The sequence below is a fragment of the Corvus brachyrhynchos genome, unplaced genomic scaffold (assembly GCF_000691975.1).
Source record: "Corvus brachyrhynchos isolate BGI_N302 unplaced genomic scaffold, ASM69197v1 scaffold230, whole genome shotgun sequence".
Lineage (NCBI taxonomy): Eukaryota > Metazoa > Chordata > Aves > Passeriformes > Corvidae > Corvus > Corvus brachyrhynchos.
Window position 1 is genome coordinate 637636 of NW_008235744.1, and position 19836 is coordinate 657471.

General features: G+C 39.4%; 1 protein-coding gene across 2 annotated transcripts in view; it reads right to left on the bottom strand.

Annotated features, from left to right (window-relative positions):
- Nucleotides 1–813: 813 nt before the first annotated feature.
- Nucleotides 814–19836, bottom strand: part of LOC103624890 (25-hydroxycholesterol 7-alpha-hydroxylase) — a 40667-nt gene continuing 21644 nt past the window's right edge. For both annotated transcript variants that reach the window (XM_017725793.1, XM_017747266.1), the window contains 4 exons: nucleotides 15983–16579; nucleotides 15333–15539; nucleotides 9141–9319; nucleotides 814–5140 (listed from right to left, as the gene is read on the bottom strand). In XM_017725793.1, the coding sequence (XP_017581282.1) occupies nucleotides 4844–5140; nucleotides 9141–9319; nucleotides 15333–15539; nucleotides 15983–16559 (1260 nt within the window). In that variant the 5' untranslated portion in view covers nucleotides 16560–16579 and the 3' untranslated portion in view covers nucleotides 814–4843. The remainder of the gene's footprint in view (nucleotides 5141–9140; nucleotides 9320–15332; nucleotides 15540–15982; nucleotides 16580–19836) is intronic.

Here is a 19836-nt window from a genome sequence, read left to right on the forward strand (position 1 = left end):
ATGGCAAGCTCACTCAGAAAAGTGTCCTTCAAGAAATCTCAAACAATGCCACTTTTTAATTTATAATTTCAGTAACTTCTAATATAGCCTGGAGTTAAAACAATTGCACAGCTACACACGTACTTATCAAATCCAGAAAATGCTGCAGGTCTGTCTTCTCTAGGAAGTATCTTCAATAACCCTCGCAGACATACCTGACAAGCATTTCTGCATGAAGGAATGGAGAAACACCGATGTCTTTAGGGTACAACCTTCATATTAAATACCTACTTGTAGAACTCAACAGCTACAGTGATACCTAGAAAATCCAAGTTGTGCTTTGCTGGTGCAGTGCTGTGTATTGTAACAATTTCATTCATATCCCCCTTTAAAATGAATGATCTGTGAAGACAGAATATTTTACACTAGGTACTACATCTTGTACTACATGGAGGTTTGCAAAAGCAAAAGCTTAGGAGCTGTACTTAGGAATCACTAGTGGACTGCAGATCTTTATGCTAATTCTGAATAATGTTCTAAGAATGTCAGAAGCACCACTTTTTTTACCTCATCTGATGAGAACTGGCTTATGTTTTATGGGGGGGGGGGCTGTGGTAAAAAAGACATGATCATTTCCAATATTCAGAGGACTTTCTGCATTCCACTGCTGAATTTAAATGTTTTTTTTTATTTTTTTTATTACAGAAATATCTGTCAAGATCAAGTAATAGAAAAATGCAGTATGTTGAAATAATAATTAAAAAAATAAAGCAATAGTTATGAATCTGTGAGAGAAGTATAAACATAAGCTGGAAAAAATACCATGGACAATCATTCAATATTAAAATAGATATATTCCTTTTTATTGTGTCCTTGAAATACAAAATTCCCTTAAGATGTTAGATTACTAAAATAATGACATTTTGATTTTCTTGCTTAGAAGTACCTTAGTGGATCTAGGAGCCTGAACCCTGGATATTAACTGTTAAAGCAGAACCTAGCTGTTGTTCATCTATATACAAATTGTCAGTTTGCACAATTAAGAGCACTTCACAATCTCTCAAACGACAGAAAGTTCAATAATGACAAAATAAAAGATCGCGTATAATTCTACAAGAGAAATTCACACACCAGGAATTATACATAAAAATAGCAGTGCCAAAAGTAGTGATATGCAGCTAGCTTCAAAGCATAAACTAAAGAACAAGTCTTACATGGCTATATTATTACATTAGGACATATTGACAAAGATATGAAAATCTAATTCGCAAACAGGTACACATATACTAGATGGTTTCCTAAATAATGGAACATTTAAAAAGTTTACAATAGCATCTAGCAGTACTAAGCGTCGGCATGAAAATGGAGAACATACGATCTGTAAATTAAAATAAGAATAGTAATTAAAAATTACATTTTAGCATTCACATTAGCTCATGATAAATTAACTTTCTTCTTGGGTGCTATAATGGGCCATATTGACTTAAACCTATTTTTTTAATGAGGAAAAAAGGTGCTTATATATTTTTTTTTTTTAATAGCAGAAGATGCTATTGATACAGCCATAGATATCAACAACTTACAGTCAGAGGCTGGTAGTGACCAGCCAAGTCACATCTCAAACTGATGGGTAAGTGCACCATTTCATCGAGGAACAGCAGAGAAATTCAGGAGGCAGCTCTGTACTCCTCCTGCCTCATCTTGCACCTGGCCAGGCCTGTGGCTGCCCCCAGCAGACACCGCTGGGCTGGCAGGGCAGACCCCCCTGCAGAAGTGGACAGGTGGGAGAGGGAAGCACAGGTCTGACTGCCTCCCCCTGCCCTGCCCTGCAGCCCCACCAGCACCTGAATGCTTGCAAACAGCACTGCTGTTTCTGCTTAGATGATTTTGCCTCTTCGTGCTCCAGTGACAGACACTCAGAGCTGCACACTCCTGGGTCCTGCAGCAGAGGAGATCATCAAAAACGGTGTTGTGCCCTATGTATTGAAACATGCTCTTGGCACAGCACCCTGCAGCCAGCTTGGCTCAGCTGGGACTTTTGGGGATGCTGCACCCTTACCGTGTTGTGCTGTCTCAGCTTATTGACCAGGAATACCAACACCAGGGGCCTTTCAATCCTGCTCCAGGAGACGGAGTCACTCCTGCTCAGACCAGCTGCTGGCTCTCAATATGTCACCTCCTCAGCTGCTGAATGCACAGACCAGAAGGGCTTAACCTCTCCTCTGTCCTGCTCCAGCTCTCATGACTTTACATGGGGGTGAGGTTTACTTCCTCTGCAGCTGAGGTATGCCAAGGTAGTGATGCATTGCATACCAGCAAAACTAATCTACCAGGAGTATGGGTTACCAGGGACACAATTCCAGGCCAGGCTGGACAGATCCTGCTTTGCGTTTGATTATTTTGGTTCCTGAGCAAAAACAGCAAGCAACTTTTATCCTAGCAGAATGCTGGCCTCTTGTGTGGTGCTCTCTAACTCTGATGCAAGGCCTCCAAGCGCCTTCATAGAGGTTTCCTGCAACTCCTGGGAAAGTTTCTGACCATTTTCTTTTTTTTCAATTGAGCATACCCTACAGATTTAATTTGCTACTTTGGAGACAATCTAGTTCTTTTTTTAATTTCAGAAAAATACTATACAAATTGATCAGCAATTAATCTGAAACTACTAATGATTTGCATGTACTTTTGGCACAGTCCTATTATGCCCTATCAAATTCTGCAGCAGCCAGTGACACTCTAATTCAAAATCCTAAAAATAGAATACAATTATAAAAAAGAGGCTTCTGTTTAAAACAAATACCCACTGTTATTTTCACAGTTGCTTCAGGTTTGTTTTAAAGTTGGATGCCAAAGAAGGATTCATCATAATTGTGGTATGAGACATTTTACAGCTTACATTTAAGCAATAATGGAATACAGTCAACAGTGTAATGATATCAACATTCCCTCTCTCAATAAACCAGGCTCTAATGTCCAAACTGGATTGTGAGCTACAGCTGAGTACTTCTACAGAGTAACTACAGGAGTAAGTAACCTGACTACAAGAATGTCTCCATAAAAACCAATTTTATTCTGTGGCACAAAGCAATAATCAGCTTTTGCTGTTGATTAAATGTTGAAGTAAAGTTAAAACATTTAATCAACCGCAAAGCCCATTTAACGTAAGGGTACTCCAAATTTGTAGACATTATCAATACTATATATGAAGAGAAAATGTTTCTCCAATAAATCCCACAAAATCACAATTTTCTTCTTGGAGGATTTGGAAGGTGACTGTGCCAATCTCTAAAAGCCTTTCTACTGATGCTGGTGCTTATTTAGGGTATATGCTTTACACAAATAACTGAACTGAATAAATAATTCTTAATATGTAGGTAGTAGTTTTCATCCACAGGCCATCAAGTGCTCTACAGATGAGTAGAATTTCTGATTTTGGAAGACTTACTCTGGCACATCCCAAAGAGAGATGTTTTTTAGGAACACAAGGCAAGGCCCACAGACATGGCTATTCTCCCATCACAATTATCATCTTGGCAAATTGAGACTGGACAGGCACGGGAATCCTCATCAGTCTCTGAAGTGATGGCTGGGAAGAGAGACAGGGTCTAAAATCTCAGATCTTGTGCACTAGGAAATTATTTTCCAAACAAGAGCTGGGCACCCAGTGAAGCAGGCTGGGCAGCCAGTATAAACTTCTGTGGCTGCCCAGGGTTTTCACTTGCTCAGATTTTGGCCCCAGGGAAGAGCCTATTTTCCAGTTTGCAGATGGACAATTCTGTTTCCAAACACAGGTCACACTACTCTGCCTATGCATAACGTGGGCAAAGTAAAACAACATCAAAAAGCAGTTTTAGATACCACACTTGCCCTTGAAAACCTCTTCCTCTTTTGCCTTTTTGGAGAAATGAAGAAATATAAGAAACGGTCAAAATAAATACACGAACATGTTACTGAAAAACAGTGAGAGAAAGAGAAGCTAATTTTTGAGGTGATAAAATAATTTCAAACAGGCTTGTATATTTTCTCCCTGAAGAATATGCTTCTTGGGGGGGGAGGGGGGGGCTCAAAAGCCAAAACAGATAATTTAGGCTTGATTGAGAGCCTATTAAAATCAACAGAACTCCCCTTCTGACTTTAAATGATTGCAGGAAAGAAATCACATATTTTAATTTTTTTGCACTGCACTGCACAAAAAAAAAAAAAAAAGGAGCAAGAAAGCAAAGCATTCACCCTCAGTACATAAACCTGAAGTTAGAAATGTGTTGTCAGTAAGACATTCTTGCAAATCATCTTCCACCACCCCACACAACTTCCATCACCTCTCCCAAATAAAAGGCTAAGACTCTCAAGACCATTAAAGAAATAAAGTAAATATAAAGTTAGGATAATTATAACTAGAAATTCTTTCATCATCTAGAAATAAGCTCCCCCTTTCTTGTTATTATGCTTCTATGAGCAGATGCTGATATTCCTCTAGATGATGGGTGTATGGGACCTCCCAATCTAACCCTGTGACAGAGGGCTGCTGAGCCCATTTCCCATGCAAGTGGCCTGGATTCATCCTTCCTCTAAATCCTTCTCATCTCACCGCCAAGAGCATGGGGGGATGCACCTTGTAGAGATGCTGGGCTATTTACTTGGCCAGACTCTTGTCATGTCACCTCACTTCTCACAACTCAGGCAGGACAAATTGAGGTTGCACATCCTTGCATCTGGTCTCTACCTCCAGCCCAATGGCTTTTCTCCTTAGAAACAAAGAGGAAGGAGGTAAAAGCAGAGAGGGAAAAGCAAATGTTTCCAAAAATATAAAGCTGAGTGATGAAACAGAGCAAACATGGAGATTAGTGGAAGGCATAAAAGCAGCTGCTCAATTTCTTAAGGACCTTAGCTTGTAACGAAAGGCAATATCAACGTCTGGCAGGAGGATACCAAGGCCCATGCGACTGTTATCAAGTCTGACAGATTTGTTTTCTGCTAGTTCTACATCAAAATGAGACAATAGTATGAAAAGAAACATCTTCATCTCATTCATTGCGAGGAACCTCCCTGGACACATGCTGATCCCAGAGCCAAAGGGCATTAGGAAATACTTCAGTTTTCTTCCTGCCTTGTAGAATGTGGTTTTCTTCTTGCCATTCTCTATGTATCGATCGAACTTATACTCCTGAAAATGAAAGAGAAAGAGAGAGACAGCATGATATGTAACAAGGCAGTTACATGAGCTGCTTTCTTTGCACAATGGTAACACGCCTGAAACCCAGAAAATAAGATAAAGACGAAGACAAGGAGCTGACAGCTTCTTCTTTTTAGTTGGTTCCCTCAAGTTTCATTAACTCACATTATCTTGCCTGCAAAGAACACTCTTTAAATCCACTTATTTAGCTTAGTCCTTTTACATCAAGCTCCTTCAACTTCCACATCTCATCCAGCGAGTGTCTGGCCTATATTGATTGTAATTAGATTTTGACCGCTTTGCAGCAGGGACAATGAACCTTAGTGGAAGGACAATTTTCTTGTAAAGCATCATATGCACTCAGTGTGATACATACATCATGAATAAGGATAATCTGCTAAATTCTGCAAATGCCTATGAATAAATTAATGCATTGCACCAATTTTGCTCCTGCAAGCTAGAGCAAAATCCACCCTTCTCTTGCACCGAATGGTGCAGATTGTTTGAAAACTCCAGTGCTTTGCAGTCAATTTTCCTTTCAGTTGGAGATGGTTGCTGCTTAACTTGCCACATCTTACCTTCAAATATTTTGCTCTAGAAGCTGTGAGCAAAGCAGGACAACTGCCAGTGACTGACCATTATAAAGAGGGTGCTTTCAAGTAAGGCTTGAGTTCACACTTGTAACCTACATTCCATAAATTGAACATATTTCTAACTATTTTTGAGTAGCAGGATCCCTGTTTAGAGATAATTTGTGTTTTTGAATGGAGGAGATCTGGCATCCTCACTCAGTCAATGGCAAATTAACCACTTACAAAACCCTCCTGCATGCTTTGAATAAAAATGACAAGCACTTCTTGCTTATGGTCACTCATTAGCATTTGTCCTGCTTTGCATACATCTGCTATAGCAGCAGCCATTTGGAGCTGCCTGGGAACAAGTCAGTCAGACAGAAATCGACCTCAACTGATTAAAAACCCCACACCACCATTAAAAATACACTGATAGTGATCTACCCGTTAAATTAAAGGCTCTGAAAATCATGCACTCCAGGTCTTGCTGTTGAGAAGCAAGTGTCAGGGGAGGTGGTCAGTGAGAAAGGGAACGAGTACTAGGTGCAGTGGGATGTAAGTTTGGGTGCTAAAGAACAGGAGCTTGTTTCACTAAATGGCAGAGGCCTGGATTTTCCACAAATATAAAGGTGATTCTATGTCTGTATCCACTGACAAGTAATTATTTTCAGTCTCTTTGAACACCCCAGCCAAAAGGAAGCATGCCTTTATTTTTTCCGCCAGGAAGTTATTGCTTCATTTGAAGCAGCACAGTAACAAATGAAAGGCCAGAATACCGTAAGATTTACTTCCTGAATTCTAAGTCCTTCTGGTCTAAAAAAGCATCTCTAAGTATGAACTGCAATAGCTTAAAAACCCAACCCAGAGCTCTTCACTTTGCTCAAACATTTTCACACGGTGCACTTCTGGTGTCTGGAGCAATTAAGAGCTGTGTTATTGAACACACAGACACACTGGGTCAAACCTTATGCTTTCTTTGTCATATTAAGAGCTTTCTGAGACTTGTAATTGCTTTTAACAAAAAATAAATTGCTGTCTAAGGAATAGGGAAAACAGAAAACAAGTGCGAGACAGGAATGTAGCCAATGACAGTGACATCGAACTCAGGCTTGTGCTGCTGAAGCCCCTTGGGTTGAGTAGTGTTTCCTTACAAGCTAGTTTACTGGCTAAATAAAGCCTAATTTTTAAAAATGAAGGAACTTTCAGCCATGTGCAAAGTCTCCTGAATGAGACATGGTGGCTGACAGCAAGGAAAAGGTCAAGATACTGAGCAAAAACAGGTAATGAAGTTCTGTGTGGATGGGCTGCTGCAAGTATCATGAAAACTGAGCAATCTCCTGCAATTGATATAAGTCCCTTTCTGTCACATACTGTATTTAGCTTTGTTTGGGATGTCACCATAGAGGGTTTCCTGCAGGGTTTCCTGATATTTACTCTATGGGTTTTTCAGAGTTCATTTACTGAGCTCTATAACTAGCTGAGTTGGAATTTAGGGGTTCACTTATACACTTTATAGAAAACTGACTAATTTATTTAGGCCTTAATGGATGGAGAAAGAGGTCAGAAATATATGCTTACACTTACACAATATGGTGCCAAAGCAGAAGATAGCTTGAACTTAAATTTATGTATCCAGGAGAAAAAGCATTGCTACAAAATTATCTCGTCAAGCTGCCTGTTTTCCCAGGAAAAGTTTTCCCTAAATACATGACAAGCTCAAGACTGCACCTTTCAAAAAATTCATTCTCCATCTCTATCTGATCCTCAGTAGTTATTGTTGAAAGCACACTGCATATTTTAAGAACCAAACAGAACAGTGATTTCCCCACTTTTCGAGAGGGCCCATGTGCTGAAATCAATGTACTGCAACGTGTGGATTGCTCATTCACTATCAAAAAGATAAAATATATGAACTAAAGCTGTACTGTGAAAGCTGAGCAGAGCTGATACTAAGCAGATATATCCAAGCAATGGAAATATGGTAATATATTCCGGCAATTATTGGATAAGGGAGGAGATCAGTTTCCACACTGATGCTTTTGGTCTAGGACCTAAACAAACAGATGGACTTTTGACAAATCAATAACATTCTCCAAAATAAAGTGTTAAGGATAAAATGAAAAAAAGAGAGCTTATTTGTTAGCTGTTATCTGTCCTTTTTAAGGATAAAAATATTAATCAACTATTTGCCAGGAGATTAATTATTTTTAAAACCCTAATTTTCTCTGCAGGCTTCATCTTCATTTTTGGGTGGGGACAGCCAGCAGAGCTCCCCTGAATGTAATTTTCATTCCCACGGCTCCAGCGTTCATCCCAGTGACTATACCTTACTCCTGCTGACTCCAACATGCTCCACACCTCCTCTCACTGAGGCTGGCAGAGCTCCTACACAACGAAATGCTGTCCTGCACCAAGGAGACACTTGAATCTCATCTTTTCTTTGCAACCTCTCGTCTTTAAATTCCTGGAAGGGAGAGCTTCAGAGAGCAATGTCTCTAACACGGGCTTTCTATAAACATGTAAAAAAATCCAGTTCCTTTCTTCTTTGCCTCAAATGCCAAGGATGGAAATCAGTATGGCTGGGAGACAGCCATTTGCTTAGAAAAATAGGGGTGAGGAATGGATGAGGTAAAAAGCTCTTGCCTCTCAGGCAGACGAGCCATTTAATAGCGTCAGCGTGCACCCTTGCCCTTTCTTGCTCTTCCTCTGTGCCACCCTGGGCTGGGGACAGCAATCTGGGGAGCAACCTAGCTGAGAAGAGGACTATTCAATTTGCATTCAGGTGGTGAACTTCTGAAGCTGTATTACAGCTGAGGCAGGGTGGATTAATTTCGAGTCTTTGATATTCATTAACTTGAGCGTCAGAGAAAAATACAAGGAGATGACACAATTACCCTCCGAGCTTCGCTGCAGAGCAACAGCTTTACAGTCTCAAGTTCACAACACTCTAATTGATCAAGAAGGGGTGAATCCCTACGAAGGGAGGTGAAAAAGCATAAGGCTCAAGTAAGACACTGCTATTATAGGGCTTCAGAGAGTCAATGATGCTTTGCGGGCACTTAGCTAAATGGCCCACATTATTTGCTATTTAAACCACCTTCTATTATTCAGCCCTCCTTGGGTATCAAATGATCCACTGCCAAACAAAGCCCACATTTAGCCTAAAGTTTATGGTAGTCAATGTGCAACTGTCAATTCCTTTGAAAGCAGTCGCAGTCAGTCTCATCACCATATTTCTCTCTTCAGGCCGTGAATCCTTTGACCTGCAGGGCCCTAGAAAATACATCTGAAACTAGGAAGATTTGTTCCACAAGAAGGAACAGCAGTAAAAAAAAAAAACCAACAACCCACAGATCACAAAAGGCTTGGCTGCTTCGAAGTGCCTGGAGTAGGAAGAGTAGCACCAGCTGAATGTTTACCTTAGGATCTTCATAGACCTCAGGGTCCATGTGCAAAATCTGCGGGTAAAGGGCTATCCAGTCTCCTTTCCTCAAAACGACTTCTTGATTCCCTTCAAGCTTGAGAACAAAATCCTCTTGGCTGATGCGGATGTTCATGGAGGACGAGCACATTCTTAAACTCTCGTTTAAGGCACTCTCTGCGATTAAACAAAATGGGGGAGGGGGGGAGGCATCAGAAATATGGGAGATGACTGGAAGTTATACATGGCTACAGCTGCTGATTCTCCAGGAGTTTAGTAGGGTAGGCTAAAGGAAAAAAAAAAGGAAAAAACCACACAAACAAAGCCAAACAAAAAGCAGAGACCAGGAGGAGGCAATAAACAACCCCGCAGGGTTGGGGTGGACCAGTCGGGATGCTGAACCTCCCGACGTGATTCTCACTGATGGTGATGAGAAATCCTGTCAGTTGTAAGGAGCACCAAGTTTTGGGTGGAAAGTTATTATTCAGGCATCATGTTGAAAACAACACAATCAAGAGACATGAACACTTTATGCATTTACATATATTTTGGTGGTTGCAAACAAATACCAGCGAGCGCATCCATGGAGCTGTTTAGCTTGCCTTTTGAAAGCTGTTGGATGTAATGGATTTCTAATGTACATTAGAAATCATTCTGCTTGTTAATTCTGTAGTTATTCTGAGAATTTTCAAATGTATTTTCTTTTCAATGCACTATGCTGCCAAATGATAGTGTCTGTTGTGGTCAGAGTGAATGAAAGCAATTCATTATTTGCCTGGTAATTTTAAGAGAGAAAGACACTTCTAATTGGCCTAGAGGAAACAAAACATAGTCCTTTCAGGTTTGGGGAAAGCAAGATTTCTGTCTCCACCATCACATCCCGGAAGGCTCCAGAAGCTGAATGTCCTTGCTTTCCCAGTGGCCTTCACCTTTTGCTCCTAGCACGACAGATTTTATGGCTAATTTCCGGCAATTTATCCTGGCAGTTTGAGGAGGAATTCCTTTGGGAATAATATGCATAATTTGCATAAATCATTCTGATAGCATGTATATCAGCATGTAGCTCCTGTCTAGGGCTGCATCTCTCACTTTGTAATCAAAACTGACTATTTTTCCACCAGTGTGTATGGGCACTGTTATATGTGACTTGATTCCTTCTAATCATTAGTGTGAAAAATAGCCTAAAATAAGGTTTCATTTGCATGTAATAATCCATTTGTGTCTTCATTTATGTTTTGTGATATCAAATAAGCCTTCTCTAAGTGTTCACCAAGGCACTGCAATTGCTGCACCCAAAAGGTTAGTTTATTAGAGACAGTAGCTACCCAGTGCAGATGCCTCTGAAAAAAATAATAACAAACGTTCTTTCACTAAAAATTAAATCTGGTGCAGCATGCATAGCAAATAAAGTGGCCCTGGATGCTTTCTTGCAGGAGGTTTTTCCTTAAGCATGCATTTGTCTAAAGAAATGAGGCTGCGGTCAGCTTTGTGTGGCCAGCGCCGTGATTCAATGTGACGTACAGTGAGTCTGTGCATATTCTTTTGGACTGCCTTCGTTACTATAATCAGGCAGAGTCAAATCGGCTTGTTGGTGACGAAGCCAGAAAAGAACCCTGGTTCCAGAAGATGGCCTCTACTGCGGATAGCCACAAGGCACCTGACACGATAGATTTCAACTGGCAGTGCTCTGGCAACAAAACTTTATGCGGTACAAAGGAAGGGTCCAGCCTCCACTCCAGCCTGCCTTCAACCCGCGGAAAATGAAGCTGGTAGCTTCATACCAGTCCACCATTTGGAAATGGTGGTGCCATATGTAGAGACAGCAGAAATCAAATGAGGAAGAGGGAAGGAGGGAAAAAAAAGAGAAATAATTATTAAAGTGCCATGGCAAAATAGCAGGTTTACATTTAACCACCCAAGCAATGCGGTCACATCCTATCGGTGGACATCCTCCCAGAAAGCGCAGCAGTCCCTGCCTGCTGCCGGATCTCAAATGACAATTGGGCAGCATATCTTATGCAGAAGTTAATCACAATAATGGAGCACAAAGTGTGGCTTAGCGGTCAGATCGTAAATGACAAATCTGTTTTACCTTCCAGTACCAGTTATGTGTGGAAGGCGAGCTTGGCTCTCGCTCTGAGCGATCATGCCGATAATCATTAGATGACAAAAGTAATGAGTCACATTATGATCAACAAAGGAGAATGGAGCTTATATGGCTTTGCAGGCTCACATTAAAAAAATAGACAGTCAGCTTTCCACAAATGCCAGAGCTATACATTGAGAGGAATGACAACTGCACAATAAAACTGCAGCCTTTACTTGCAGTTGTCATAGTTCAGCAGACACCAGCCATCGCTGCTGACAGACCAGCTGGGTAGCCTGGGAGGCCTTCCATTCTGCACTGTGAGGTACAGTAAATTATCCAGCACGGTAGAGCAACATCTGTTTCTGTGCTTGTGCCGAACAAACAAGGCAATTTAAAGCATACCAAGGGATAACCAAGCAGCAAATGAACATGACCCTCATTTTTTTCCCCCCTTCTTACACACATGAGATGCTAAACTTCACTGTGCAAGTGCTACATAAAGAAGCCAGGCTGTTGTTTGATAAGGTGTTGTCAGAGAGATTTTACATATTTTCTAGAGAGAGAGAAGGAGGGGGGAAGAGAGAGATATCTCTCATAGTATTGTTATTCTTAGAATCCTCCCACTTCTCTCTTCATTTCTCTTATACTAAAGCTAGCACTCAGCTTCCAATTCATTCTAGACTTTTTTTTTTAAAAACTGTTTCAATATACTTATAAATATTCAGTCTTTAAACCCTAATTTGCTATACTTAGTTCACATGCCTTCAAGCATTTGTCTTCCAATTTCCACTGAATAAATGCGTACTAATGAGAAATAGAGCAAGCTGCTGAGGCAAAGCTGGGTGACTTGAGCCTGGCCTGCCACCAGCTTGTGATAGGCAGGCAAATTGAGTTAAAATGAAAAGTCTTGTCAGCTGAAATACAACATGGTAGCCAAACAGCAAGCTGTCAATCATCCAGCCAAAACAAGGGACTGCAGGTAATAAAAGGTCATTGTGAATCATAAGTGCATTTGGCTTTAGTAGGCAAGTTAATTTTAATTAAACATGATCTCTATCTGTAAATGTTTTATAAAACTTATTGTGTAATAATGGATTGTTAATTTTACACTAATACAGAGCAGGTAATAGGGTACAATAATTATTAGAGTGTATTGTAGGAAAATAGCTATTGAGTATGCAAATATTTGGGGGGGTCATTTACCCACGGGCATCATGGTGTGCCAACACAAACGATAATCTGAAACAAGTACATTTGCACCTTACTAAGAACTAAATGGCACTGCCCAGACCATTCCAAAAAAATATATTTATTTCTTTCAATTCAACCAATGATTTTAATGCTTAGCATTTGTGTTATGACTACATACTCTGTATTAGGTCTTTTTGGGTGCCTACCCTTTCTTGTGCACGAAACAATTTTTCAAGCTGTGCTCTTTTTGCAGGAATATCTGGGATTCAGCAACGACCTGGGGCAAGAATACTTCACCATATAAATGAATGGACTAATATTAAACAAACGAACTGACTAAACATGCCTAGCATTAAACATGCACTAAGTACATCTCTGCTTTACCCTTGGCATTTCCATTATAACCAGTTTAATTGACAGACCATTTTCATGTGTCCTTTACCATATGAGAGTTCTGTTGTGATCTACAATGTCTAATAATGTATGTTACTCTGTGTGCACAAATACACACGTTTGGATTTTGGGATTATATTGTTTTATGTAGACAATACAAAGAGTGCTTGCCCAGAAATGCCATCAGAAAAAGATAATCAGGGCCAACATTTGCTAGCTTATTTTGGGTTGAATGTGTTTTGGTTTTTGGTTTATTTTGGTTTTTTTTTTTTAAATAAAATAATCACATACCTGTGCTTAGAATTTAGAAGTAAATCCGACCATGTTGTTCCCTAGACCCAAAGAATCTGACCATAATAACAATGCTACTTCCTGAGACAGACTTTTACCAATTGTGCTTCTTCTCCATAGCATGAAGAACCAAAAAAAGTCTCTTGTTATAGTAGGCCAAAAAGAGGATGGAGAATCAGAGCGCTTAAAACAGGAGAATGAGATGACAAGGTGATGAACATGCAAGCATCCCACCTGGTCTGCCTCACTCGAGAGCAGGGACACAATCCCAGTTTCCTACGCTCCGGGTTGGCACAGAGGGAACGGAAAGAGGAAAAGCTCTTGGAGGTTTGGGGTCAGTGGCCTTCCTGCAACAGGGGAGTTTTTGGTGTGCAAGCAATGCAATTTGGGACCTTCATCCCTCCTACACACTTATTAACAAAAGATCCCTTTCCCCTTTCCGCTGAAGCATGACTCTAATTCTCCTATGGTACAGATTTTTTCTATATTATTATTTTATGGGACAGTATCGAGCCGTTTATGACTTAAAGTGCCAGAAGAATTGAAATCTAGCTTCTGTTCATATCACATTATGTTTGACATGATTATAAAATTTAACAAAAGTGTTACAAGAATACTACAAAGTAGGATGTGGCACTTCCCTCTTAACACATAAATCAAATGCTACCAAGGTACTTCAAGATTTCAAGAAGCAGAGGAATGACACAGTTAATGTTTTTAAACTGTTCATACTGTTTTGCACCAGATGGTTTTAGCAAACTACATGCTTTTATTTTCCTTAGTCCTACACTTTTGGGGAGCCTTTTTCCCCCTTTTTTTCATTGCCATTCCCATCTCAGTCTATAAATACAAGCCAAATTCTCTTTTGATCTTCTTGATGCTTGGTAACTTATTTATTGGTGTATGCTAGCTCTGATGTGAAGTAGTTTTACTTGTGTTCCTTAAAAGTCCATTAAATGCTTAGAAAGTCATGTTACTCATCAGAATTGTCATCCAATATCTCCTCTACTTCAAAAGCATTCTCAATTTGTTAGAGATAAATCTGCATCAAAACAGCTATGACTCCAGATGTAACCAAATTAGTAGACTTATGATATATAAGATTAATATTAATGCTCTAACACAAAGGAAATTAATCAGCCTCAATTTTATATTTGTACTAATCAAATCAAGTTTGCACAGAGATTCTTGAGACATGCCACACTGGATGATCCTGGAGAATGGCAACTATTACAAAGATCCAAACCAGGCCCAGAATGCACTGCTCCACCACCACCTCTTGACACAGTTTTGTTTAAGAGTGGAGCATCAGTTCAGGTCATGAGCTACCAAGATCTATAGACATGAGCTTGTTTTGAACATGGGATTGGTTTTGATATTTAACAACAGAGGATTATTGAACATTTAATCTTTTATTCAGCTGTTGTCTAACCTTGTAACGCTACTTGTGGAGACTTTCAGATGCTTAAAGGTTAGGTACCTATGTGCTACACCCTCTTTTCTCCCTTGGGCTATTTTCACCATTTCTCTTGCCAGTATCTGTGCACCACCAAATGAAGTGAAACCAAGAGCTGATGCTCTGAAGGCCTATACAGCTCCTGATTCAAACAACTTCCAATGACCACTGGTAAGGGTCTCCTTCTGAACCCCTGATCCAGAACCGGAAGACATGTAGCTCCCTTAAAGCTCCCTCTTTTGAATAAAGTACTGAAAACACCATTTCTACTCTGCAAATTTTTATCTTCTTATATTTTATTTGGAAGCATTGCCCAACAGAAGCCTGCTTTAGAAGCCTTTTTTGTTTGGTTGAAGAATGAAATTGCTTGCAGAAAAAATACATTTGCGGTTTAAATACGCTATCCCCCTTTAATTTCAGAAAAGGGTCTTTCTTGGCAGTACCATACAGAAGTATTTGAAATGCATTAACACTTCGGCAGATGCTCAGAATCAAACAACTTAATAGGCATCAACTTTTTTCCAAATAATTGCAAAGCTTCGATTTAGCCTTTTGCATACCTTGCATAGTTAATTACCTAGGCTTTAATGTTTACATGCAATGAGAGTATCTACAGCTATAAACTACATAATTTATAATTGATGTAAATGGGTGTTATTATGTCAATTAGGCAGCTGTGTCCTCCACCTTCTCAGTAAACAGAAATGAGTGATAAACCGAGTTTGCCGGGAGAGCCCCTCTTCTCTTCCTAACAGATAAAAATAAATTACCTAGGTAGACCAGGTTGTCCAATTGTTCTCTGGTGAGGTGGATGTTATATGTGGGCCCTCTCTTTTGACCTGTTGACTGCAGCAAATGGTCAATCTCGTCACGCACCGCTGCAAGAGCTTCTGGGTGCCGCAGAAGATAATACATGGCCCAGAATGTAGCTGGAATCGTGTTTCCCACAGAGGCCCACAGGAAGGCAAAATGATGTGCTGGGAGAAAATAAGTGAAAAGGAAGATTAATAGCGTTTATTACACTGATTAGATTTGCAGTGTGCTAATTAAAAGATGTTAGGACACAGACCCAGCCAAGGATCAGTGAATGCTAATGAGGACCAATAGGCTTCTGAAGTCTAATTTTCTGCTTAATGAGAATAGTTTGAAATGTAATGTCGGGGGGGGGGGGGGAATAAGGGGAGGAAATGCAGCTCAGTTATAATCTTTCTCATTATCACCATTAAGTATCTTGTTTTACCACCTCAGCACAAAAAAAAAATCAATTATCATAGAGGGTTGTTTCAGAGTAAAACATTTTATCATTAGCCAATTAGAATGAACATAAAAAAATTTCAAGGTCGCCATTTTGCCTTTTTATTTCAAAGGTCTATAGTAAATTATTTTATTTTAGACAAGCAATCATTCATAAGTTTCCTACCTGCTTTGTCATAATCTCCAAGCAGCTCATATTTCTCAAATATATCTTGTCTGGCTTGGACCACTTTTGACCCTCCCAGCCATTTTGTCATGTTCTGAAGTAAAAAATGATGTATAAGCTCCTTCCGAACCTTCTTGGTAGCTCCTAGCAACTCAATTGGTATGTTTGCAGCTAAATAGGGAAAGCTGGCATCAAACTTGATAAATTTGTCTCTGATTTCACTAATAACTTTGTGGCCATCTGCAGCAGGAACTCTTCCATATAGTGTTACAAAACTGGCTTCAAACATTACAGAGCAGCAGAATTTGTACATTTTTTCTGTTTCCCAATCTGTTGCTTGTGAGCATTTCCATTCAAATATATCCTGGAGATTTTTCATCATGTGGTCAGAAATGATATCCAAAGGCTTGCCTTGTAGATACTGGTAGATTCTGTGCAGGTTTTCCTTGAGTTCAGGGAATTTTCCTTTTGACAAGGCTGGGTAGTCAAAAGTTTTAGATGCCATTTTATTAGCAAATTCATGAAATTCAAGTTGCTTGCTATTTCGGATGACATAGACATATTGAAATGGGTCCATGATAAAGGTAATATATCTACCTGAATAGAAGAAAAGAAAATAATAAGAGACGTGCACTTTTATAATCCGGTGACACTTCCAGAAACAATAACTGAAAATAAACCCAAGTTGTGAAAAAAGCATGCAGAAAAAAAACCCAAAGCAAAGATACGCGAAGAAATCTGCAAGGAAGGAAAAAAAAGATTAAACAAATTTTATTTGAATTTTCTTTGTCAGGATGCAGATTCCGCCTGTGTACACTTTGCAGGGTCTTTTAAAATCCGCATGAAGCCATTTCCACATAGACAGTTTGTGTCAAGAGTTGTGTGTGATCCCTGCAATTGTGGTGGTCTGAAATAAATAATTTACTACGCTGGTCTAATTCATGAAAATAGAATGTGGAGTCGTAGCAACATTTGGAAACTGTAGGTTTTCACCAGCAGAAAGAGAGAAACACACACCTTTCACCTGCAGAGAGGAAAGTGAATGACAGGGGCGGGAGTGGAAAACACGCCACCTAGGCAGCTTTTTTCCAAGCCGATGACACAGGAACTCGTAATCTGTCAGTTACAGCTTTAACTGCATGCTGCAAACCCCCAACATTTAAAGCTTCTCTCACATCTGGTTCTTTTTCCCTGAAGCTTTGCTAACTCTTGGTTAAGAATGTGCTTAGTATCCGTAACACGACTACCTTAGTTTATGGATGTGAAGTCATAGCTTACACTGTAGCAGGCACCATTTTTAGCATGGGTTCTACTTTGGGGTACACACTGTCCCAGTGCCAGCATCCATTGTGTCAGAGTGTACTGCCAAACTCCTACCCTTCCCAGGGTACTTAATGAGGTGACACAGTGATACCTTCAGTTCCTTGTACAGAGGGATAGGATTGCATCAAGTTAGATGCTTTTTCAAACTGTCCCTGCCAGAGAAATCCTGCAATTTCTCCCTAAACTTCAAGTCAACTGCTGAAGAAAAGCATTTGGAAGAACTACCATGAATCAAAACGCTAACACTCCCAAAGCTCAATTAAGTTTTAGCTCTTTATAGATGATTCTAAATTTAGAGTTCCTGATTCTTAACTTGAATGAAGAGGTACATTAGGGAAAAAGGGTACTTATTAAAATGCACACTTCCTCTGCGAAATATCCCAGTTACAAACTCAAGGAAAGAGCGAAGCTTCCAGCACTTACAGTCTAATTCTGTCTCACTAAAGGGACAAATCTTTGATTTTAATGGGAACACTACATGCTTAACTGAGGACCAAATCTGGCTCTGTGACAGATGTCCAGAGATAAGTAGTCACTACCACTAAAAATGTCAAGTATCCATGGTTACCATATAGTGATATTTGAATTATCATAGTTATTTCATATTCTGATTTATATACACACACAGTGCTCTATGGTATTTGGCTACACTCTGGACTTTCTCTACAATTACCAGCTGCCATAATTTCCCTCCCAATTACATCAACTGCAACCCCAGTGAACCAGTAAGGAAACATAAGGGATACATCGAGACAGAATATGACCCTTTTTCTTTTTTGTCAACAGTGTGTGAAGGTTTTTAAGATACTCATGGATTTTGTTTTACTGTATCATAATCAACCATACTGTAAATTTAATTTTAAAGAGTAAGTATATTGAGAAACCAGCATAAAAGAGAGAGCCTGAATTCTCAGTCCCTTTTTGACCATTTCTTTCCTTCCAGAGTACAGAGGCTAACAGGAATTTTTAGTCTTGACCTCTGCAGGATCTTTGTTAAGAGTCCTAGAATGACTCTCTCCAGCTTTCACCCACGTTCATGCTCTTTATTGAGGCTACCATCTTTGTGATCAAAGCTTGGAAAGAATGCCCATTGGAGCAATTTTTAATAAATAGATTTGGAGTGCTATTAACCCTAAAGAAGAAAGCTGGCTTCTTAACTTTGCATTTACAGGGTAAACAATTTAAGTTAAGATTTTTAATTAATATTAATTTAAACCATCTGTCCACCATCTGCTTATTTCTGATGCAAAATATGAGTTTCTTTGTGATCTTTAATCAGACACTTAGCAAACGCACATCAATTCTTATCATTTTTAAGTAAGAAAATGATTTTCAGCAAATGAGTTTTCAGACAAACAAACTATTTTAGTAATAATTTTAAATCAAAACTCACTCAACACTAGCACATACTTTGGAAAAAAAGTCCCTGAGAAAAAGAATATTACAGATCCTGTTTTTATTATTCTCATCAGGTTCCTGGTAGCAAAAAGTAAGTATGTACCAAAATATAATTCATTTTGTAGAATCAATTCAGGCTCCAGACCACACCACTGCAAGTCAACAGCATATATAAACACATAAACCAAAATATTTCTTGTTGCTGCATTTAGTAAAGGCCTAGATAATCAGAAAAGTGGAACCCCTCTATAACAAAGGCAGCTTGTTTACATATGCCATCGAGAATCTAATTTTAGATCTCTTAATTAGAAAGGAACTAAAACCTAGGGCTAATTAATGGCAGTTAGAAAGTTGTGAGAGTGGGTATGGGAACCTTTAACAATTACAGTCATCCCTGCACACAGATGCACTACATGGCTACACTGCTTACCCCAGTCTCCTCCATACAGGAACAGATTGCTAATTACAAAACTGTGCCCCAACACCTCCTCTACACCCTGAGCAGCAAACATCCGAAGTGGAACAAACTTTCTCACCTCAAGTTATGATTTTAAATTTTTTAAGTGCCAATATGGTCCTTAGTTTTGCCTTTTAAATCCTGTCGTTGTCCCCAGTGAGGGTGCTTCCCACTGATTGTCCCTCGTGATGTTGTGGACCAATAAATTAAAACCTTTCCTAAAGTTTTCAGTTATTATTTGGTATTTTAAAATGCAGCTTTCCCCTGTACTCCCATGTCCTTCCATTGCAGCTAATACCAAGACTATCTTTGGAAAGTAACCTTTTCTGAAACCAACCCAAAATCTTGATACTCATGAGTTTCCATCAGTGTACTAGAAAAGGTAATGCCAAATCAGCCAAAAATGGAGGCATACTACAATCTCCACAAATCAGGTCGCCTTAAATATTGAAGGTATTTATATAGAAACCACTAGAGACTAAGCCTTTCCCTGTTAGTTTGTAAAAAAACCCTTCAACACCAAAAACTAAGTAGACATGTACATACAGAAATGTCACATTCCAACTCTGAATACTTGAAGTCACTGAGCTATTTTATTTAATACAGTAGAAACAAATCAAGAGATTTATCATTGTTTCCGCAAAACACCGGATTTATTTTTTTTAATGGCTTCAGG